Here is a 23,526-nt window from a genome sequence, read left to right on the forward strand (position 1 = left end):
AAGAGATGGCGGAAGTTATAGCAGATGCATTTGTTATAATCTACCAAAATTCTCTGGACTCTGGGGAGGTACCAGCGGATTGGAGAGCAGCTAATGTAACGCCTCTGTTTAAAAAAGGGGGCAGGCAAAAGGCAGGTAACTATAGGCCGGTTAGTTTAACATCTGTAGTGGGGAAAATGCTTGAAACTATCATTAAGGAAGAAATAGCGGGACATCTGGATAGGAATAGTGCAATCAAGCAGATGCAGCATGGATTCATGAAAGGGAAATCATGTTTAACTAACTTACTGGAATTCTTTGAGAATAGAACGAGCATGGTGGATAGAGGTGTACCGATGGATGTGGTGTATTTAGATTTCCAAAAGGCATTCGATAAGGTGCCACACAAAAGGTTACTGCAGAAGATAAAGGTACGCGGAGTCAGAGGAAATGTATTAGCATGGATAGAGAATTGGCTGGCGAACAGAAAGCAGAGAGTCGGGATAAATGGGTCCTTTTCGGGTTGGAAATCGGTGGTTAGTGGTGTGCCACAGGGATCAGTGCTGGGACCACAACTGTTTACAATATACATAGATGACCTAGAGGAGGGGACAGAGTGTAGTGCAACAAAATTTGCAGGTGACACTAAGATTAGTGGGAAAGCGGGTTGTGTAGAGGACTCAGAGAGGCTACAAGGAGATTTGGATAGGTTAAGTGAATGTGCTAAGGTTTGGCAGATGGAAAACAATGTCGGAAAGTGTGAGGTCATCCACCTTGGGAAAAAAAAACAGTAAAAGGGAATATTATTTGAATGGGGAGAAATTACAACATGCTGCGGTGCAGAGGGACCTGGGGGCCCTTGTGCATAAATCCCAAAAAGTTAGTTTGCAGGTGCAGCAGGTAATCAGGAAGGCGAATGGAATGTTGGCCTTCATTGCGAGAGGGATGGAGTACAAAAGCAGGGAGGTGTTGCTGCAACTGTACAGGGTATTGGTGAGGCCGCACCTGGAGTACTGCGTGCAGTTTTGGTCACCTTACTTAAGGAAGGATATACTAGCTTTGGAAGGGGTACAGAGACGATTCACTCGGCTGATTCCAGAAATGAGGGGGTTACCTTATGATGATAGATTGAGTAGACTGGGTCTTTACTCCTTGGAGTTCAGAAGGATGAGGGGTGATCTAATAGAAACATTTAAAATAATGAAAGGGATAGACAAGATAGAGGCAGAGAGGTTGTTTCCACTGGTAGGGGAGACTAGAACTAGGGGGCACAGCCTCAAAATACGGAGGAGCCAATTTAAAACCAAGTTGAGAAGGAATTTCTTCTCCCAGAGGGTTGTGAATCTGTGGAATTCTCTGCCCAAGGAAGCAGTTGAGGCTGGCTCATTGAATGTTTTCAAGTCAAAGATAGATAGATTTTTAAGCAATAAGGGAATTAAGGGTTACGGGGAGAGGGCGGGTAAGTGGAGTTGAGTCCACGACCAGATCAGCCATGATCTTATTGAATGGCGGAGCAGGCTCGAGGGGCTAGATGGCCTACTCCTGTTCCTAATTCTTATGTTCTTATCTCCCTCTGAGAATTTCTCCAGGATGCTCACTGTGCTCTGCATCTTTGGGTTCGCTATCTGTATCTCATCGCCAGTTGTTGTGTATGGAGAAAGAGTCAGACTGAACACTGTGAGCTCAAAGTAAAGTGTGACCGTAGTCTTTTATTGTAGGTCTCCAGAGTGCCTCTCCAACCTGTGAAACCTCCTTAAATACCTGTGCCCCCAAGGGATCCCATAATCCCTTGGGATTCCAGGGGATGAGCCCTCTGGTGGCTGTACAGAGTAAATATAAGTCCACATATATAATACTACATTTGTCTTCACTAATCCTTTTCTCTTCACATATCTATAGAAGCTTTTGCAGTCAGTTTTTATGTTCCCAGCAAGCTTCCTCTCATACTCTATTTTCTCCCTCCTGATTAAACTCCTCTGCTGAATTATAAAATTCTCCCAGTCCTCAGGTTTGCTGCTTTTTCTGGCCACTTTATATACCTCTTCCTTGGATTTAACACTATCCTTAATTTCCCTTGTTAGCCACGGTTGAGCCACTTTCCCCGTTTTATTTTCACACCAGACAGGGATGTATAATTGTTGAAGTTCATCCATGTGATCTTTAAATGTTTGCCATTGCCTATCCACTGTCAACCCTTTAAGTATCATTCGCCAGTCTATTCTAGCCAATTCACGCCTCAAACCATCGAAGTTACCTTTCCTTAAGTTCAGGACCCTAGTTTCTGAATTAACTGTGTCACGCTCCATCTTAATAAAGAATTCTACCATATTATGGTCACTCTTCCCCAAGGGGCCTCGCACAACAAGATTGCTAATTAGTCCTTTCTCATTCTCAAAGAACCGACGTGGCAAATACTTTACCAATATTTTTTTAAAATTCATTCCTGGGATGTGGTTGTCACTGGCAAGGCCGGCATTTATTGCCCATCCCTAATTGCCCCTTGAGAAGGAGGTGGTGAGCCTCCTTCTTGAACCGCTGCAGTCCGTGTGGTGAAGGTGCTCCCACAGTGCTGTTAGGGAGGGAGTTCCAGGATTGTGAGCCAGCGACGATGAAGGAACGGCCGATATATTTCCAAGTCGGGATGGCGTGTGACTGGGAGGGGAACGTGGAGGTGGTGGTGTTCCCATGGACCTGCTGCCCTTGACCTTCTAGGCGGGTAGAGGTCGCGGGTTTGGGAGGTGCTGCCGAAGAAGCCTTGGCAAGTTGCCGCGGTGCATCGTGTAGACAGTGCACACTGCAGCCACGGTGCGCCGGTGGTGGAGGGAGTGAGTGTTGGAGGTGGTGGGAAGCATGGCTCATCGAGCGGGGCTGCTTTGTCCTGGATGGTGTCGAGCTTCTCGAGTGTTGTTGGAGCTGCAACTCACCCAGGCAAGTGGGGAGTGTTCCCTCACACTCCTGACTTGTGTCCTGTAGATATTAACGGGCAATTAATCGCCGTGTTCGTGGCACCTTGCTGTGCACAAACGAACATCTGTGAGCATGACAACCGTGACTGGGATTTAATAATAACGGATTGTGTGCACAGCGCACATGATGTGTGAGGGGTAAGGGACGATATACTTGCAGGTCCCTCATTATTATGTGTTTTTCTTTGAAACAGAGCACGTGGTGAAGGAGAAATTGTGCACCCTGGATAAGGAGCTGAACTCTCTCCAACAGCGCGGGGCTGCCTCTGAAGAGGTTATCTTCCTGCAAAGCAAAGAGGCGAAACTCACCCAGTATGTACAAAACCGCCCATTCCCACCTCCGTACCATCATCCCGTCTCCGCCCCTTGCCTCAGCACATCTGCTGCCGAAACCATCATCCCTGTCTTTGCTGTCTCTCGACATGACCATTTCAACTCACTCCCGGCCGGCCTCCCACGTTCTACCCAGCAAAGGGCCCAGGAGAGACGCGAGTTCGGGGCCCAGAAGAGCCAAGGGCCCAGGGGCAGCACGGGCCCAGCGCCCACACTGTGCGATATGTTGTGCGCACTGGGTCTGTGCAGCAGAGCTGGTCTCCAGGCGTCCTGGTTAACCCTTGCCCCTGGACCAAGACCTCACTCTGTCGAGCCCCGTGTGGTGGCTGGTGTGCAACGGCCACCCCACGTTAAAACAATCCACCCACAGGCATCTTCCACCCTTCAGGATGTAGTTCGGGATCTGGAATATTAAGTCCTTCATTGAAACACCTGGGAACTTGTTATGTATGCAATAAAGGCACAAACTGAATAACAAAGAAAGACACATAGAAAATAGGAGCAGGAGTAGGTCATTCAGCCCTTCGAGCCTGCACCGCCATTCAATATGATCATGGCTGATCATTCCCTCAGTACCCCATTCCTGCTTTCTCTCCATACCCCTTGATCCCTTTAGCCGTAAGGGCCACATCTAACTCCCTTTTGAATATATCTAACGAACTGGCCCCAACAACTCTCTGTGGTAGAGAATTCCACAGGTTCACAACTCTCTGGGTGAAGAAGTTTCTCCTCATCTCGGTCCTAAATGGCTTACCCCTTATCCTTAGACTGTGACCCCTGGTTCTGGACTTCCCCAACATCGGGAACATTCTTGCATCTAACCTGTCTAAACCCATCAGAATTTTATATGTTTCTATGAGATCCCCTCTCATCCTTCTAAACTGTTTAACTGAGTACTGTTTAACTAAGCAAGGTACAACCTTTATTCTGGACCAAAGTGCCTGACTCACAAAATGGCTGGCCTATTATACCAGAGCAGCACCATGTGCGTGCTGCACAGTGGCCTCCAGCAATGACGCCATCTGGTGGCTACAAACAGCATGTGCATACATGACCGAACTCATCCCTTTTTGGCGTGGAAGCAAGTCATCCTCGCTTCGAGGGACCGCCGATGATGACGACCCGGTAAAAAGCTGTCAGTGGCACCGACCGCGCGTGGGGCCGTTCGTTCCCCGCGGGGCGATTTCGGGCAAGGGGTCCCCGCCAGTTGATGGGTGGTCGGCGCGGGCAGGCGGTGGCGGGAAAACAGGCGGAGCGGTCCCGGACACCGCTCCAAACCCGAGAAAGGGCAACTTTCAAAATGGCGGCCCCTCCGCGGAAACTCGGCCGGCGGTGCGCACCGACCCGTGACCGCAGCTTTCAGGTGGCCAGAGGCCCGATAGAAAGGGGCACTTTCGGCCCCCCTTGGTCTCCCTACCTAAGGAAGGATACACTGGCCATAGAGGGAGTGCAGCGAAGGTTCACCAGACTGATTCCTGGGATGGGGGGGATTGTCCGATGAGGAGAGATTGAGCAGACTGGGCCGATATTCTCTGGAGTTTAGAAGAATGGGAGGTGATCTCATTGAAACATTCTGAGAGGGATTGACCGGGTAGATGCAGGGAGGGTGTTTCCCCCCCGGGGCTGGGGAGTCTAGAACCAGGGGTCCCACAGTCTCAGGATAAGGGGGTCGGCCATTTCGGACTGAGGCGAGGAGGAATTTCTTCACTCAGAGGGGGGTGAATCTTTGGGCCGAGCTGTGAAGCCCCCCATGACCGAACAGCGACCCGACTGCAAACCTTCGTGGAGCCGCATCCCGGCAGGAGTCGGCATGTTCAGCTCTGATCAAATAGCGGCCTGCAGTGACATTCGAAGGAACAGGCTCCCGTGCGATCCGTTCGCAGATGGTGGGGCCGACGTTGCCTTCTCGCTGGCGGGGGGCGGGGGTGGGGCAGGGGGGCAGCGTTGGCGCCTCGGGCGAAAGTGCCGGAGATTTTTGGGGGTAGCACCGCGATTAGCGACCCAGGACAGCTCGCCAAAGGCGATGACGTCATCAGCGTGCATGCCGACCTCTTTCCTGGGGTGGCAGGACTGTCGTATGAGGAGAGATTGGGTCGACTGGGCCCGTATTCACTAGAATTTAGGGGATCTCATTGAAAGGTATACAATTCTGACGGGGTTGGACAGACTGGATGCGGGGAGGATGTTTCCCCCCGGGGCTGGGAAGTCTAGAACAAGGGCTCACACAGTCTCAGGATACGGGGTAGGGAATTTAGGAGCGAGATGAGGAGAAATGTTTTCACTCCGAGGGAGGTGAACCTGTGGAATTCTCTCCCACAGAAGGCTGTGGAGGCCAAGTCACTGAATATATTTAAGAGGGAGATAGATAGATTTCGCAACACAAAAGGCATCAAGGGGTATGGGGAGAAAGCGGGAATATGGTGTTAGAGAGGATCAGCCAGGATCATATTGAATGGTGCAGGCTCGAGGGGCCGAATGGCCGACTCCTGCTCCTATTTTCTGTGTTCCTTTGTCTCCCTAACTTGGAAATTGCCCCGCGGCCCGATATCAACCCCAGCTTCGTGGAGCGCGGACATCTGCCCGCAAAGGGGAGGCCATGTGCGTCCCGGGCCGCCATTTTACTTTGCCCACCGACTCTTCAGTCGGCCCAACAATGGCGGCCCTCGCCTCGACCAGGCGGCTGTCTTGCAACCCGGCACTCTCTCTTGGCCCGGTCTCTCCCGCAAAGGGCAATCGATGACGGGGGGGTCAATTGTTCATTTTAAATCGAGAGGGGTAGATTTTTGTTCCCCGAAAGGGATTGAGGGATGTGGGGGAAAGATGGGTGGATGGAGTTAGGTCACAGATCAGCCATCATCATCATCATCGTCATCATCGGCAGTCCCTCGGAACCGAGGAAGACTTGCTTCCACTCTTAACATGAGTCCTTGGGTGGCTGAACAGTCCAATACGAGAGCCACAGTCCCTGTCACAGGTGGGACAGACAGTGGTTGAGGGAAGGGGAGGGTGGGACAGGTTTGCCGCACGCTCCTTCCGCTGCCTGCGCTTGGTTTCTGCACGCTCTCGGCGACGAGACTCGAGGGGCTCAGCGCCCCTCCCGGATGCACTCCCTCCACTTAGGGCGGACTGGTCTTTGGGCCCAGGGACTCCCAGGTGTCGGTGGGGATGTTGCACTTTATCAGGGGAGGCTTTGAGGGTGGTCCCTTGTAACGTTTCCTCTGCCCACCTTTGGCTCGTTTGCCCGTGAAGGAGTTCCGAGTAGAGCGCTCGCTTTGGGAGTCTTGTGTCGGGGGGGACATGCGGACAATGTGGCCCTGCCCAGCAGAGCTAGTCGAGTGTGGTCAGTGCTTCGATGCTGGGGATGTTGGGCCTGGTCGAGGACGCTAACGTTGGTGCGTCTGTCCTCCCGGGGGATTTGCAGGATCTTAAGTCACAGATCAGCCATGGTCACATTGAATGGCGGAACAGGCACGAGGGGTTAAATGGCTTCCTCCTGCTCCTATTTTAGCTTGAGTTGCAATAGAAATGGTTTCTTTAAAAAGTTTACAAACTGGCTCTCTCACTTAGAAGTTTTTAGAATTGTTCCCTTGCTTTACCAGCAATCTCCTCTACCACCCATACTGACTCCTTGTTGAATTGGCTTCTATCGCCCTCCGCTAACCCGACTAGGTTACCATTTTACTCACCTCTCTCCCTCTTCCCTTCCTACTCTACTATAAAAGTGGTCAAAACTCGAGCTTAGCTTCATTCAGACACTTCCAGAGTTACGTTACCATATCTCCTATCCTTTTCACCAGTGGGGGCTCGGGCCTTCCTCCTCGTGTCCCTGCACCGTGGGGCCACAGCCCTCCCCCTGCACCGTGGGGCCTCTCCCTGCACCGTGGGGCCTACAACGTGGGGCCTCCCCCTGCACCGTGGGGCCTGCACCAGAGGGCCTCCCCCTGCACCCTGGGGCCTCGGCCCTCCCCCTGTACCGTGGGGCTTCTCTCTACACCGTGGGGCCTGCAGCCTGGGGCTTCCCCTTGCACGGTGGGGCTGCCCCCTGCACCGTGGGGCCTGTACCTGCACCGTGGAGCCTCGGGCCCTCCCCCTGCACACTGGGGCCATGGCCCTCCCCCTGCACACTGGGGCCACGGCCCTCCCCCTGCACCCTTGGGCCCAGGGCCCTCCCTCTGCACCGTGGGGCCTCAGACCTCCCCCTGCACCATGGGGCCTGCACCGTGGGGCCTCGGGCCTCCCCCTGCACCATGGGGCCTGCACCGTGAGGCCTCGGCCCTACCCCTGCATCCTGCGGCCTCTGGTGCACCCCCTGCACCATGGGGCCACAGCCCTCCCCCTGCACCGTGGGCCCTTCCCCTGCACCGTGGGACCTCGGGTCTGTCGCTGCACCCTGGGGCCTTGGGCCCTCCCCCTACACTGTGGGCCCTCCCCTGCACTGTGGGGCCTCGGGGCTGTCCCTGCACCGTGGGGCCTGCACCGTGGGGCCTCAGCCATTCACATGGGTTTCTAGATTTTTTTTAAAAATCAGATTTTGAGAAATGGATGAAACAATAAGTTTAAAAAGCTAAAGGCAAGTCAGAATTTGACATGAAAGCGTCAGTAAGGTTATGTGTCTTCTGATTTGTAGCCAGATGTTTGAGGAAGAGAACAATGATGCGGTAGCACAGCTCAGAGAGGCAGCACAGCATCTCTCGGGGCCTCAGCAGACACCACAGCCAGGCAGGTGAGACCAGAAGGCTGCAGCGCTCGACTCCGCTGCACTAGCACCATCCCTCATCGCGAGAATGACTGGGTCAGGTGGAATTTCGCAGCTTTTTAACCAATAAGGGAATTAAGGGTTTCGGGGAGCGGGCGGGTAAGTGGAGCTGAGTCCACGGCCAGATCAGCCATGATCTTGTTGAATGGCGGAGCAGGCTCGAGGGGCTAGATGGCCTCCTCCTGTTCCTAATTCTTATGTTCTTATGTTCTCAAGAGACCCTTCGGCAATTCAGAGAAGGTTCACTCGGTTGATTCTTGAGATAAAGGGGTTGTCTTATGAGGAAAGGTTGAGCAGGTTGGGCCTGTACCCATTGGAGTTTAGAAGAATGAGAGGCGATCTTATTGAAACGTATCAGATTCTGAGGAGGATGTTCCCCCTCGTGGGGGGAATCTAGAACTAGGGGGTATATAGTCGCAGAATAAGGGTCGCCCATTTAAAATGGAGATGAGGAGGAATTTCTTCTGGTGAATCTGTGGAATTTTCTGCCCCAGAGAGCTGTGGAGGCTGGGTCATTGAATATATTTTTGAGTGATAAAGGAGTCAAGGGGTGGGCGGGGAAGTGGAGCTGAGACCAGGATCAGATCAGCCGCGATCTTATTTGAATGGCGGAGCAGGCTCGAGGGGCCGAATGGCTGACTCCTGCTCCCGTTTCTTATTAAGTTGGTCATTTATCTCATTCGCTGTTCGATTCTTGTTGGAAAGGGCATTGAGGGATCCAGAACCACGGTGGGTAGATGGATACACATTAAATGGTCGGACACTGAGAAGTGTAGAGGAACAAAGGGACCTTGGAGTGCAGGTCCACAGATACCTGAAGGTAGCAAGCCAGGTCGATAAGGTGGTTAAGAAGGCAGACGAAATACTTGCCTTTATTAGTCGAGGCATAGAATACAAGAGCAGGGAGGTTATGCTTGAACTGTATAAAACACTGGTTAGGCCACAGCTGGAGTACTGCGTGCAGTTCTGGTCACCATATTACAGGAAAGATGTAATTGCACTGGAGAGGGTACAGAGGAGATTTACCAGGATGTTGCACTGGAGAGGGTACAGAGGAGATTTATCAGGATGTTGCACTGGAGAGGGTACAGAGGAGATTTACCAGGATGTTGCACTAGAGAGGGTACAGAGGAAATTTACCAGGATGTTGCACTGGAGAGGGTACAGAGGAGATTTACCAGGGTGTTGCACTAGAGAGGGTACAGAGGAGATTTACCGGGATGTTGCCGGGACTGGAGAATTTTAGCGATGTGGAAAGATTGGATAGGCTGGGGTTGTTTTCTTTGGAACAGAGGAGGCTGAGGGGAGACTTACTTGAGGTGTGAGGGGCCTGGATAGAGCGGATACATAAGAACATAAGAATTAGGAACAGGAGTAGGCCATCTAGCCCCTCGAGCCTGCTCCGCCATTCAACAAGATCATGGCTGATCTGGCCGTGGACTCAGCTCCACTTACCCGCCCGCTCCCCGTAACCCTTAATTCCCTTATTGGTTAAAAATCTATCTATCTGTGACAAAATCTATCTATCTGTGACGGACGGACCTGTTTCCCTTGGCAGAGGGGTCAACAACCAGGGGGCAGAGATTGAAAGTCATTGTGGGGAGGTTTAGAGGGGATTTGAGGGGAAATGTCTTCACCCAGAGGGCGGTGGGGGTCTGGGGGGGAACTCACTGCCTGAAAGGGTGGTAGAGGCAGAAACCCTCACCACATTTGGACGTGTGCTCGAAGTGCTGTAACCCACAGGGCTACGGACCCAGAGCGGGAAAGTGGGATTAGGCCGGGATGGCTCTTGGTCGGCCGGCGCAACGCGGACACGATGGGCCGAAATGGCCTCCTCCCGCGCTGTAAATTGCTATGATACTACGGAGTTAAGATACAGATCAGCCGCGATCTAACTCGGGGCGGGGGGTCTCCCAAACTGTGGAGACTTCTTGGGGGATGTACGCGGGAGTTATTGTCGAACTGAGGACTAGAATTGATCCTGACCCGATTTCCAGGACCGCCAGTTCAGTTTTCACCTGCCAAACTGCACAAGGGGTTAACTTGTACTGGTACTTTTTAACTGCGCCTGCAATCTTCAAAATAGGACTATCTTTAAAAGCGTCAAATCAGCATTATAAAAAGGTGGTTACTTAGCTGCTTTGCATGGTAAATCGTCGTGCCAAATGAGTCAGTTTTGGTCCAGTTTGCAGCGGGTGTTTGCACTGCCCGGGATGAGTCGTTGATAATTTGCTCAACATTTCAAGCTGCCTCAAGCAGTGCTGGCAAATATTGTCAAGAACATGCAGAAAATATTCAACACGCTCAGCAAATCCGAAGGAAGGATGTACTTATCCATGAGACAGTGCAAGGAAGGTTCACCAGACCGATTGCTGGGATGGGGGGATTGTCCTATGAGGAGAGATTGAGCAGACTGGGCCGATATTCTCTGGAGTTTAGAAGAATGAGAGGCGATCTCATTGAAATTGATAAGATTCTGAGGGGGACTGTCATGTATTCAACTGTCATTGTAACCCATGTATAAGCTGACCTAAGTTGTACAACCTTGAGAACACTGACCACAGGGGGGGCGAACTTGTGGGAGACACTCCTAACCTGGACTCTCCGGTATAAAAGGGGAAGCTCCACCCACCGTCTGTCTTTTGAGGTCTTGGTAATAAAGGTAACTGGTCACAGAGTGACCTTCTCTCAAGTATGGGCCTCGTGTGCATTTATACTGTTTTTGGCGACGAGAAACTGGGATTTAAACCACACAAGCATGGCCACTAGCAGCACAGAAGAGAGGTATTGTGTTGGTGATGATTGGGACGACTTTATTGAGAGACTACAGCAAAGTTTGGTCACTAAGGAATGGTTGGGACAGGATTCGGCCGACAAACGCAGGGCCCATCTCCTGACGGTTTGTGGATCCAGAACGTACTCCCTGATGAAGGTCCTTCTAGCGCCAGAGAAGCCGGCGGACAAGACGTTCGAAGAGCTCAGTAAGTTGATCGGGGAACAGTTTAAACCGGCGAGCAGCATGCACATGGTGAGACACCGGTTTTACACGCACCGGCGGTGAGAAGGGCAAAGCGTTCCAGACTTCGTGGCAGACCTCCGGCGACTGGCGAGCCTATGTAAGTTCCCAGATGCATGCAGAGCGGAGATGCTGCGAGACCTTTTTATTGAGGGCATCGGGCACGCTGGGGTTTTCAGGGAACTGATTGAGACCAAAGACTTGACCTTGGAAGCGGCGGCTCTGATAGCCCAGACATTTATCTCAGGGGAGGAAGAGACCAGAATGATTTATGGCAAAAATCTTGGCTCAAACGCAGCAAACGACCAGGGAGTCAACATTGTTAACGCGGCACACAGTTCTCTAGGCAGACAAGGGCAATCGGACATGCCCCAGCATGCAGTCGAACCCAAAGGGGGAATTCAACAGAGACAATGGCTAGCTGAACGCCGATTCAGCAATGGACAATGCGGCCAGTAATGGGGCCATCAACACCTGTTAATGGTGCGTTTAAGGACAGTTACAGAGACAGTCAGAGACGATCGACTGGTAATGGACCTTTGTTTCCAACAATGGGGCCTCTAGCTCATGCTGGAGGTGTGGAGGCAAACACCCAGCCAGAGCTTGCAGGTATCAGCAATATACCTGCAGAAACTGCAACGTCAGCGGTCACTTGGTGCGTATGTGCAGGAAGCCTGCAGCCAGGTTGATGTACGAGGAGGACGGGCCCGATGTAAGCCCTACGGGGCCAAATGGACACTGGGGGAAATCGATGGAAGCTGAAGTTCAGCGAGTTCATGTGGAGCACATATACAGTTCATACACCAGGACGCCACAGATAATGATGGAAGTGCTCCTCAATGGCATCCCAGAATTAATGGAGCTAGACACGGGGGCCAGCCAGTCCCTGATGAGTATCAAACAGTTCGAAAGGTTGTGGGTGTCCAAGGCCAGGAGGCCAAAATTATTGCCGATTGACGCAATGCTACGGACATATACAAAAGAGATCATTCCGGTGCTAGGCAGCGCCACGGTAGTCGTGACCCACAAAGATTCGGAGAACAGGTTGCCACTCTGGATTGTCCCGGGGGACGGTCCCGCACTACTGGGGAGGAGTTGGCTTGCTGTCATGAACTGGAAATGGGGCGATGTCAATGCAATTTCTTCTGTGGAGCGAGTATCATGCTCACAGGTCCTGGACAAATTTGACTCATTATTTCAACCCGGCATCGGCACTTTCATGGGGACAGGTTCACATAAACCCGGACGCCAGGCCAGTACGCCACAAGGCCAGAGCGGTGCCATACGTGATGCGGGAGAAGATAGAAGGCGAATTGGACCGCCTGCTGAGGGAAGGCATCATCTCGCCAGTCGATTTCAGTGACTGGGCGAGCCCGATCGTGCCGGTGCTCAAGGCGGATGGGTCGGTCAGGATATGTGGCGATTACAAGGCCACCATCAATCGGGTGTCACTCCAAGACCAGTACCCGCTACCGAGAGCGGAGGACCTCTTTGCGACGCTATCCGGTGGCAAACTTTTTTCAAAGTTGAACCTGACCTCAGCTTACATGACCCAGGAGCTGGCGAGTGAGTCGAAGAAGCTGACCACCATCACGACACACAAGGGGTTTTTTGAGTACAACAGATGTCCGTTCGGGATTCGTTCGGCCGCCGCGATCTTTCAGCGAAATATGGAAAGCCTCCTCAAGTCGATTCCAAGGACGGTGGTTTCTCAGGACGACATCCTCATCACGGGTCACGATACTGAAGAACTCCTCCACAACCTGGAGGAGGTGCTACGCAGACTGGACCGGCTAGGGCTGCGACTGAAAAAGGCGAAGTGCATCTTCTTAGCTTCAGAGGTAGAATTCCTGGGGAGGAGGGTAGCAGCAGACGGGATCAGACCTACTGCGTCCAAAACGGAAGCGATCCAGAGAGCACCCAGACCCCGTAACACGACGGAGCTGCGTTCGTTCCTGGGGCTCCTGAACTATTTTGGCAACTTTCTTCCCAAATTGAGCACGCTGTTAGAGCCGCTACACGTGCTCCTACGCAAAGGTCGCAATTGGGTCTGGGGGGACAGCCAGGAAAGGGCTTTTGATGGAGCATAACAAATTGCGTGCTCTAACAAATTGTTAACGTTATATGACCCGTGTAAGAAACTAGTTTTAACGTGTGATGCGTCATCCTATGGGGTCAGGTGTGTGTTGCAGCATGTGAATGCAAATGGTCAATTACAGGCGGTAGCTTATGCCTCCAGAAGTCTGTCCCGGGCAGAAAGGGGCTACGGGATGGTAGAAAAGGAGGCACTCGCATGTGTATATGCTGTAAAAAAAATGCACCAGTACCTGTTTGGCAGGAAATTTGAGCTGGAGACAGATCACAAACCCCGAACGTCCCTTTTGGCTGACAACATAGAAAATAGGTGCAGGAGTAGGCCATTCGGCCCTTCGAGCCTGCACCGCCATTCAATGAGTTCATGGCTGAACATGCAACTTCAGTACCCCATTCCTGCTTTCTCGCCATACCCCTTGATCCACCTAGTAGTAAGGACTTCATCTAACTCCTTTTTGAATATATTTAGTGAATTGGCCTCAACAACTTTCTGTGGTAGAGAATTCCACAGGTTCACCACTCTCTGGGTGAAGAAGTTTCTCCTCATCTCGGTCCTAAATGGCTTACCCCTTATCCTTAGACTGTGACCCCTGGTTCTGGACTTCCCCAACATTGGGAACATTCTTCCTGCATCTAACCTGTCTGAACCCATCAGAATTTTAAACGTTTCTATGAGGTCCCCTCTCATTCTTCTGAACTCCAGTGAATATAAGCCCAGTTGATCCAGTCTTTCTTGAGAGGTCAGTCCCGCCATCCCGGGAATCAGTCTGGTGAACCTTCGCTGCACTCCCTCAATAGCAAGAATGTCCTTCCTCAAGTTAGGAGACCAAAACTGTACACAATACTCCAGGTGTGGCCTCACCAAGGCCCTGTACAACTGTAGCAACACCTCCCTGCCCTTGTACTCAAATCCCCTCGCTATGAAGGCCAACATGCCATTTGCTTTCTTAACCGCCTGCTGTACCTGCATGCCAACCTTCAATGACTGATGTACCATGACACCCAGTTCTCGTTGCACCTCCCCTTTTCCTAATCTGTCACCATTCAGATAATAATCTGTGTCTCTGTTTTTACCACCAAAGTGGATAACCTCACATTTATCCACATTATACTTCATCTGCCATGCATTTGCCCACTCACCTAACCTATCCAAGTCACTCTGCAGCCTTATAGCATCCTCCTCGCAGCTCACACTGCCACCTAACTTAGTGTCATCCGCAAATTTGGAGATACTACATTTAATCCCCTCGTCTAAATCATTAATGTACAGTGTAAACAACTGGGGCCCCAGCACAGAACCTTGCGGTACCCCACTAGTCACTGCATGCCATTCTGAAAAGTACCCATTTACTCCTACTTTTTGCTTCCTGTCTTACAACCAGTTCTCAATCCATGTCAGCACATTACCCCCAATCTCATGTGCTTTAACTTTGCACATTAATCTCTTGTGTGGGATCTTGTCGAAAGCCTTCTGAAAGTCCAAATATACCACATCAACTGGTTCTCCCTTGTCCACTCCACTGGAAACATCCTCAAAAAATTCCAGAAGATTTGTCAAGCATGATTTCCCTTTCACAAATCCATGCTGACTTGGACCTATCATGTCACCTCTTTCCAAATGCGCTGCTATGACATCCTTAATAATTGATTCCATCATTTTACCCACTACTGAGGTCAGGCTGACCGGTCTATAATTCCCTGTTTTCTCTCTCCCTCCTTTTTTAAAAAGTGGGGTTACATTGGCTGCCCTCCACTCGATAGGAACTGATGCAGAGTCAATGGAATGTTGGAAAATGACTGTCAATGCATCCGCTATTTCCAAGGCCACCTCCTTAAGTACTCTGGGATGCAGTCCATCAGGCCCTGGGGATTTATCGGCCTTCAATCCCATCAATTTCCTCAACACAATTTCCGGACTAATAAGGATTTCCCTCAGTTCCTCCTCCTTACTAGACCCTCTGACCCCTTTTATATCCGGAAGGTTGTTTGTGTCCTCCTTAGTGAATACCGAACCAAAGTACTTGTTCAATTGGTCTGCCATTTGTTTGTTCCCCATTATGACTTCCCCTGATTCTGACTGCAGGGGACTTACGTTTGTCTTTACTAACCTTTTTCTCTTTACATATCTATAGAAACTTTTGCAATCCGTCTTAATGTTCCCTGCAAGTTTCTTCTCGTACTCCATTTTCCCTGCCCTAATCAAACCCTTTGTCCTCCTCTGCTGGGTTCTAAATTTCTCCCAGTCCTCGGGTTCGCTGCTATTTCTGGCCAATTTGTATGCCACTTCCTTGGCTTTAATACTATCCCTGATTTCCCTTGATATCCACGGTTGAGCCACCTTCCCTTTTTTATTTTTACGCCAGACAGGATGTACAATTGTTGTAGTTCATCCATGCGGTCTCTAAATGTCTGCCATTGCCCATCCACTGTCAACCCCTTAAGTATCATTCGCCAATCTATCCTAGCCAATTCACGCCTCATACCTTCAAAGTTACCCTTCTTTAGGTTCTGGACCATGGTCTCTGAATTAACTGTTTCATTCTCCATCCTAATGTAGAATTCCACCATATTATGGTCACTCTTCCCCAAGGGGCCTCGCACAACGAGATTGCTAATTAATCCTCTCTCATTACACAACACCCAGTCTAAGATGGCCTCCCCCCTAGTTGGTTCCTCGACATATTGGTCTAGAAAACCATCCCTTATGCACTCCAGGAAATCCTCCTCCACCGTATTGCTTCCAGTTTGGTTAGCCCAATCTATGTGCATATTAAAGTCACCCATTATAACTGCTGCACCTTTATTGCATGCACACCTAATTTCCTGTTTGATGCCCTCCCCAACATCACTACTATTTGGAGGTCTGTACACAACTCCCACTAATGTTTTTTGCCCTTTCGTGTTCTGTAGCTCTACCCATATAGATTCCACATCATCCAAGCTAATGTCCTTCCTAACTATTGCATTAATCTCCTCTTTAACCAGCTACCCCACCTCCTTTTCCTTTTATTCTATCCTTCCTGAATGTTGAATACCCCTGGATGTTGAGTTCCCAGCCCTGATCATCCTGGAGCCACGTCTCTGTAATCCCAATCACATCATATTTGTTAACATCTATTTGCACAGTTAATTCATCCACCTTATTACGGATACTCCTTGCATTAAGACACAAAGCCTTCAGGCTTGTTTTTTAACACCCTTTGTCCTTTTAGAATTTGGCCCTTTTTGTTCTTTGCCTTGGGTTTCTCTGCCCTCCACTTTTCCTCATCTCCTTTCTGTCTTTTGCTTTTGTCTCCTTTTTGTTTCCCTCTGTCTCCCTGCATTGGTTCCCATCCCCCTGCCATATTAGTTTAACTCCTCCCCAACAGCACTAGCAAACACCCCCCCTAGGACATTGGTTCCGGTCCTGCCCAGGTGCAGACCGTCCGGTTTGTACTGGTCCCACCTCCCCCAGAACCGGTTCCAATGCCCCAGGAATTTGAATCCCCCCCTGCTGCACCACTGCTCAAGCCACGTATTCATCTGAGCTATCCTGCGATTCCTACTCTGACTAGCACGTGGCACTGGTAGCAATCCCGAGATTACTACTTTTGAGGTCCTACTTTTTAATTTAGCTCCTAGCTCCTTAAATTCGTTTCGTAGGACCTCATCTCTTTTTTTACCTATGTCGTTGGTACCAATGTGCACCACGACAACTGGCTGTTCTCCCTCCCTTTTTAGAATGTTCTGCACCCACTCAGAGACATCCTTGACCCTTGCACCAGGGAGGCAACATACCATCCTGGAGTCTCGGTTGCGGCCGCAGAAACACCTATCTATTCCCCTTACAATTGAATCCCCTATCACTATCGCTCTCCCACTCTTTTTCCTGCCCTCCTGTGCAGCAGAGCCAGCCACGGTGCCATGAACTTGGCTGCTACTGCCCTCCCCTGATGAGTCATCCCCCCCAACAGTACCCAAAGCAGTGTATCTGTTTTGCAGGGGGATGACCACAGGGGACCCCTGCACTACCTTCCTTGCACTGCTCTTCCTGCTGGTCTTCCAATCCCTATCTGGCTGTGGACCCTTCACCTGCAGTAAGACCAACTCACTACACGTGCTACTCACGTCATTCTCAGCATCGTGGATGCTCCAGAGTGAATCCACCCTCAGCTCCAATTCCACAACGCGATCCATCAGGAGCTGGAGGCGGATACACTTCCCGCAGATGTAGTCGTCAGGGATACCGGAAGTGTCCCTGAGTTCCCACATGGTACAGGAGGAGCATATCACGTGTCCGAGCTCCCCTGCCATGACTTAACCCTTAGATACACTTAAATTGGCAACAACAATGTTAAAAGTTACTGACTGATATAAAAAGAAAGAAAAAGAAAAGCTACTCACCAATCACCAGCCAATCACTTACCCCCTTGGCTGCAACGTCACCTTTTGATTTATTTCTACTTCGTTTTTGCTTTCTCTCCCAGCTGGAGCTGTACAAGCCCCGCCTCTCTCCCCGGACTGCCCGACTGCTGAGCCTTTATAGGCCGCTGCCTCTCGCCTCTCTCGACAACAAGGCCATAAATGTGAATACATCGGCCCACATACAGAGGTGGGCACTCACGTTAGCCGCCTATGACTACAAAATTCGGCACAGACCGGGCACTGAAAACTGCGCCGATGCACTCAGCAGGCTCTCACTAGCCACCACTGAGGGGGCAACTGAGCATGATGCTGAGATGGTCATGGCTGTTGAAGCTTTCGAAAGCGAAGGCTCACCTGTGACAGTCCGTCAGATTAAAGTCTGGACAAATAAAGACCCGCTACTGTCTTTAGTTAAGAAATGTGTCCTGAATGGGGACTGGGCAGCCACGTGCGGGGCATGCCCTGAGGAGTTTAAACCGTTTCACAGGCGTAAGGATGAACTCGCGATTCAGGCCGATTGCCTACTGTGGGGAAACCGAGTAGTCATGCCCCAGATGGGCAGAGAGGTGTTTATCAGAGAACTTCACAGTGAGCACCCGGGCATTGTCATGATGAAGGCAATTGCCAGGTCACACGTTTGGTGGCCAGGGATAGACGCAGACCTGGAACTTTGTGTTCGCAGGTGCAACACGTGTGCCCAGCTGGGCAACGCACCCAGGGAAGCCCCCCTGAGCCCCTGGTCCTGGCCCGCCAAGCCTTGGTCACGCATCCATGTGGACTACGCAGGTCCTTTCATGGGAAAAATGTTTTTGGTTGTAGTAGACGCCTACTCCAAATGGATTGAGTGTGCCATTTTAAATTCAAGCACATCCTCTGCCACGGTAGAAAGTCTACAGGCAATGTTCGCCGCCCACGGTCTACCGGATGTCTTGGTCAGCAACAATGGCCCGTGCTTCACAAGCACTGAATTCCAGGACTACATGGCAGGCAATGGAATCAACCATGTCAGAACGGCACCGTTCAAGCCGGCCTCAAACGGCCAGGCGGAACGAGCAGTGCAGATAATCAAACAGAGGATGCTCAGAATCCAAGGGGGTTCCCTACAAAGCCGCTTATCACGCCTCCTATTGGCCTATAGATCCCGACCACACTCGCTCACAGGGGTTCCACCCGCAGAGCTGCTAATGAAAAGGATGCTCAAAACCAGGTTATCCCTTACACACCCTACTATGAAAGAAATTGCTGAGAGCAGGCATCAGTCACAATGTGACTACCATGTCAGGAATGCGAGGGCCCGATGTATTGATGTCAATGACCCTGTTTTTGTCCTTAATTACGCTGCAGGGCCCAAATGGCTCGCAGGCGCTGTGATTACCAAAGAGGGGAATAGGGTTTTGGTAGTTAAACTTACCAATGGACAAATCTGCTGCAAACACGTGGATCAAACTAAAAGGAGGTTCAGCAACTCCATAGAAGAAGCAGAGGAAGAACACGACATCGAGTTTACTCCACCACAGGTGACCGAACACCAGAACCAAAGGGAGGAGAGCCCAGTCACTGTGAGCAGTCTGGACAGGCCTGAGGCACCGCAAACAGCAGACACTCAGGCCAGCGCCCAACAACCGGAGCCCCAACTCAGGCGCTCGACAAGAGAGCGTAAACCACCAGAGAGACTCAACCTGTGATCCCAATAAGACTTTGGGGGGGTGGTGATGTCATGTATTCAACTGTCATTGTAACCCATATATAAGCTGACCTAAATTGTACACCTTGAGAACACTGACCACGAGGTGGTGAACTTGTGGGAGACACTCCTAACCTGGACTTTCCGGTATAAAAGGGGAAGCTCCACCCACTGTCTGTCTCTTGAGGTCTTGGTAATAAAGGTAACTGGTCACAGAGTGATCTTCTCTCAAGTATGGGCCTCGTGTGCATTTATACTGTATAGTAAGGACATATTAGGGACTGACAGGTTAGATGCAGGGAGGATGTTTCCCCCGGTCTGAAGAGTCTAGAACCAGGGGTCACGCAGTCTCAGGATAAGGGGTCGGCCATTTAGGACGGAGATGAGAACAGAAGAAATAGGAGCAGGAGTTGGCCATTCGGCCCCTCGAGCCTGCTCTGCCATTCAATAAGATCATGGCTGATCCGATCATGGACTCAGCTCCACTTCCCTGCCCGCCCCCTTATTCCCTTATCGGTTAAGAAACTGTCTATCTCTGTCTTAAATTTATTCAATGTCCCGGCTTCCACAGCTCTCTGAGGCAGCGAATTCCACAGATTTACAACCCTCTGAGAGAAGAAATTCCTCCTCATCTCAAATGGCGGCCCCTTATTCTAAGACCATGCCCCCTAGTTCTAGTCTCCCCCATCAGTGGAAACATCCTCTCTGCATCCACCTTGTCAAGCCCCCTCATAATCTTATACGTTTCGATAAGATCACCTCTCATTCTTCTGAACTCCAATGAGTAGAGGCCCAACCTCCTCAACCTTTCCTCATAAGTCAATCCCCTCATCCCCGGAATCAACCGAGTGAACCTTCTCTGAACTGCCTCCAAGGCAAGTATATCCTTTCGTAAATATAGAAACCAAAACTGCACGCAGTACTCCAGGTGTGGCCTCACCAATACCCTGTATAACTGTAGCAAGACTTCCCTGCTTTTATACTCCATCCCCTTTGCAATAAATCACTTGCTGTACCTGCATACTAACCTTTTGTGTTTCATGCACAAGTAACCCCCAGGTCCCACTCAGAGGGTGGTGAACCTTTGGAATTCTCTGCCCCAGAGGACTGTGGAGGCTGAATCATTGAATATATTCAAGGCTGAGATCGACATAAAATTCTGATGGGACGGGACAGGTTAGATGCAGGAAGAATGTTCCCGATGTTGGGGAAGTCCAGAACCAGGGGGTCACAGTCTAAGGGTAAGGGGTAAGCCATTTAGGACCGAGATGAGGAGAAACTTCTTCACCCAGAGAGTGGTGAACCTGTGGAATTCTCTACCACAGAAAGTTGTTGAGGCCAGTTCGTTGGATATATTCAAAAGGGAGTTAGATGTGGCCCTTACGGCTAAAGGGATCAAGGGGTATGGAGAGAAAGCAGGAGTGGGGTCCTGAGGGAATGATCAGCCATGATCTTTTTGAATGGTGGTGCAGGCTCGAAGGGCCGAATGGCCGACTCCTGCTCCGCAGTGCTTCCGTGATAGGCTGCAATTGTCGAGTCTCACCGTGCAATCCTCTCCTGCCGGGACAGGTGCCGAAACGAACGGGAGCCCAGGAGGAAGCCGACGGCCCCAGGCAGGGACGGCGAGATGGACGCAGGCGGGGCGGAGGAGCGGCAGGCGGACAGCTCGCTGCGGGCAGCACAGTAAACGGTACCCGCGCGCACCCCCCCCCCCCCACCCCCCAGCCTGTCCGCGGCCGAGAGCCGCCCGTACCGGGAATCTCTCCGCAGACCGGTAATGCCCACGCGTGGCCTGCCTCGGGTGCAATCGATGAGCGGCCGATTTAAAACCGCACCTTCTTTTGGCGAAAGTTTCAAAATTGCAGAGTAAAGGGGCGCGTCTACTTGGGAGAAAGGGTCACCACACCCAAAGGGAGCGGCTGGCTCGACAAGCGCTGTCTGTTTCCACTCGGGCCTCGCCCGTTGGTGGCTGCAAATTGTGACAACTGAAAAATGTAATAAAAACTGCTGTTCCCTCCGCTTGTTAGTTTGCGGCGTGTATGTACGGCGTGTGTGTCATCTCCATCATAGCCCGTCCCTCGAGCGAGGATGACTTGCTTCCACAGGAGTTTCAATGAAGGACCCGATGTTCCAGTCCTGAACTCCAATTGAGGGGGTGGAAGATGCCAGTGGGTGGATTTGTTTTAACGTGGGGTGACCGTTGCACACCAGCCACCACACGGGGCCTGACAGAGCGAGGTCTGGGTCCAGGGGCAAGGGTTAACCAGGACCACTGGAGACCTGCTCTGCTGCACGGAGCCAGTGCGCCCACATATCGCGCAGTGTGGGCAGGGCCCCGTGCTGCCCCTGGGCCCCGTAACCTCATTCGCCGCCCCTCCGCCCCGATGTTCCAGGGCCCAGCCCTCCAGCTCCATTTATAGCCCCGACCTGCGGTGGTATTCTCACACAGGTCGGGGCGGTCTGTATGAACGGCGTGTATGTACGGCGGTGCAGACACAGAGCACGTCAGCCGTGCAAAGCCTCAGCCCCAGAGGGAGTGGGAAGAAGAAAAAAAAAAAGACCTTGCATTTATATAGCGCCTTCCACGACCACCGGACGTCTCAAAGCGCCTCACAGCCAATGAAGTACTTTATTTGAAGTGCGCTCACTGTTGTAATGTGGGAAACGCCAATTTGCGCTCAGCAAGCTCCCACACACAGCGATGTGATAATGACCCGGATCGTCTGTTTTAGTGATGTTGGTCGAGGGATAAATATTGGCCCCAGGACACCGGGGAGAACTCCCCCCTGCTCTTCTTCCAATAGTGGCCCCGGGATCTTTTACATCCGCCCGAGAGGGCAGACGGGGCCTCGGTTTAATGTCTCATCCGAAAGTGGACACCTCCGACAGTGTGGCACTCCCTCAGTACCGCCCCTCCGACAGTGCGGCGCTCCCTCAGTCCCGCCCCTCCGACAGTGCGGCGCTCCCTCAGTCCCGCCCCTCCGACAGTGCGGCGCTCCCTCAGTACCGCCCCTCCGACAGTGCGGCGCTCCCTCAGTACCGCCCCTCCGACAGTGCGGCACTCCCTCAGTACCGCCCCTCCGACAGTGCGGCGCTCCCTCAGTCCCGCCCCTCCGAAAGTGCGGCGCTCCCTCAGTCCCGCCCCTCCGACAGTGCGGCGCTCCCTCAGTACCGCCCCTCCGACAGTGCGGCGCTCCCTCAGTACCGCCCCTCCGACAGTGCGGCGCTCCCTCAGTACTGCCCCTCCGACAGTGCGGCGCTCCCTCAGTACCGCCCCTCCGACAGTGCGGCACTCCCTCAGTACCGCCCCTCCGACAGTGCGGCGCTCCCTCAGTACCGCCCCTCCGACACTCCCTCAGTTCAGCCCCTCCGACAGTACGGCGCTCCCTCAGTACCGCCCCTCCGACAGTGCGGCGCTCCCTCAGTACCGCCCCTCCGACAGTGCGGCGCTCCCTCAGTACTGCTCCGTCTGCCCTCTCGGGTGGATGTAAAAGATCCCGGGGCCACTATTGGAAGAAGAGCAGGGGGAGTTCTCCCCGGTGTCCTGGGGCCAATATTTATCCCTCGACCAACATCACTAAAACAGACGATCCGGGTCATTATCACATCGCTGTGTGTGGGAGCTTGCTGTGCATAAACTGCCGTTTCCCACATTACAACAGTGAGCGCACTTTAAAAAGTACTTCATTGGCTGTGCGGCGCTTTGGGATGTCGGGAGGTGCTGAAAGGCGCTATATAAATGCAAGTCTTTCTGCTGATCACTATGCAGTGACTCCGATTGTGTGGGCCGTGGCTGAGGCCAGAATCGGGGCTGCCAGTGAGGTGCCCTACAACCGAATAGCACGCTGACACTTGCCGGCCAGGCTCTCCTCACCCGGGGAGAATACCGGAAGGTCCTCTGCACCCACAGGACTACATCAATGGGCCACAGACAGGCTCAGTGAGTGGGCAGACATTTGGCAGATGGAGTATAATGTGGGAAAATGTGAGGTTATCCACTTTGGTAGGAAAAATAAAAAAGCTAATTATTATTTAAATGGGGAGAGATTACAAAATGCTGCGGTACAGAAGAACCTGTGGGTCCTTGTACATGAAACACAAAATGTTAGTGTGCAGGTACAGCAAATGATCAGGAAGGCAAATGGGGATAGAGTACAAAAGCAGGGAAGTCTTGCTCCAGTTATACAGGGTATTGGTGAGGCCACACCTGGAGTACTGCGTGCAGTTCTGGTCTCCATATTTACGAAAGGATATACTTGCATTGGAGGCAGTTCAGAGAAGGTTCACTCGGTTG

At 51.8% G+C, this 23,526-nt stretch overlaps 1 protein-coding gene across 1 annotated transcript in view; it reads left to right on the plus strand.

Moving 5' to 3' along the window:
• LOC139240586 (synaptonemal complex central element protein 1-like) overlaps window positions 1-21,249 on the plus strand; it is a 49,998-nt gene extending 28,749 nt beyond the window's left edge. Inside the window, exons 10-12 of the mRNA XM_070869131.1 lie at window positions 3,140-3,257; window positions 7,906-8,001; window positions 20,802-21,249. Coding sequence (XP_070725232.1) covers window positions 3,140-3,257; window positions 7,906-8,001; window positions 20,802-20,919 — 332 coding nt within the window. The 3' untranslated portion in view covers window positions 20,920-21,249. The remainder of the gene's footprint in view (window positions 1-3,139; window positions 3,258-7,905; window positions 8,002-20,801) is intronic.
• Window positions 21,250-23,526: the final 2,277 nt, after the last annotated feature.

The sequence above is a fragment of the Pristiophorus japonicus genome, chromosome 32 (assembly GCF_044704955.1).
Source record: "Pristiophorus japonicus isolate sPriJap1 chromosome 32, sPriJap1.hap1, whole genome shotgun sequence".
Taxonomy (NCBI): domain Eukaryota; kingdom Metazoa; phylum Chordata; class Chondrichthyes; family Pristiophoridae; genus Pristiophorus; species Pristiophorus japonicus.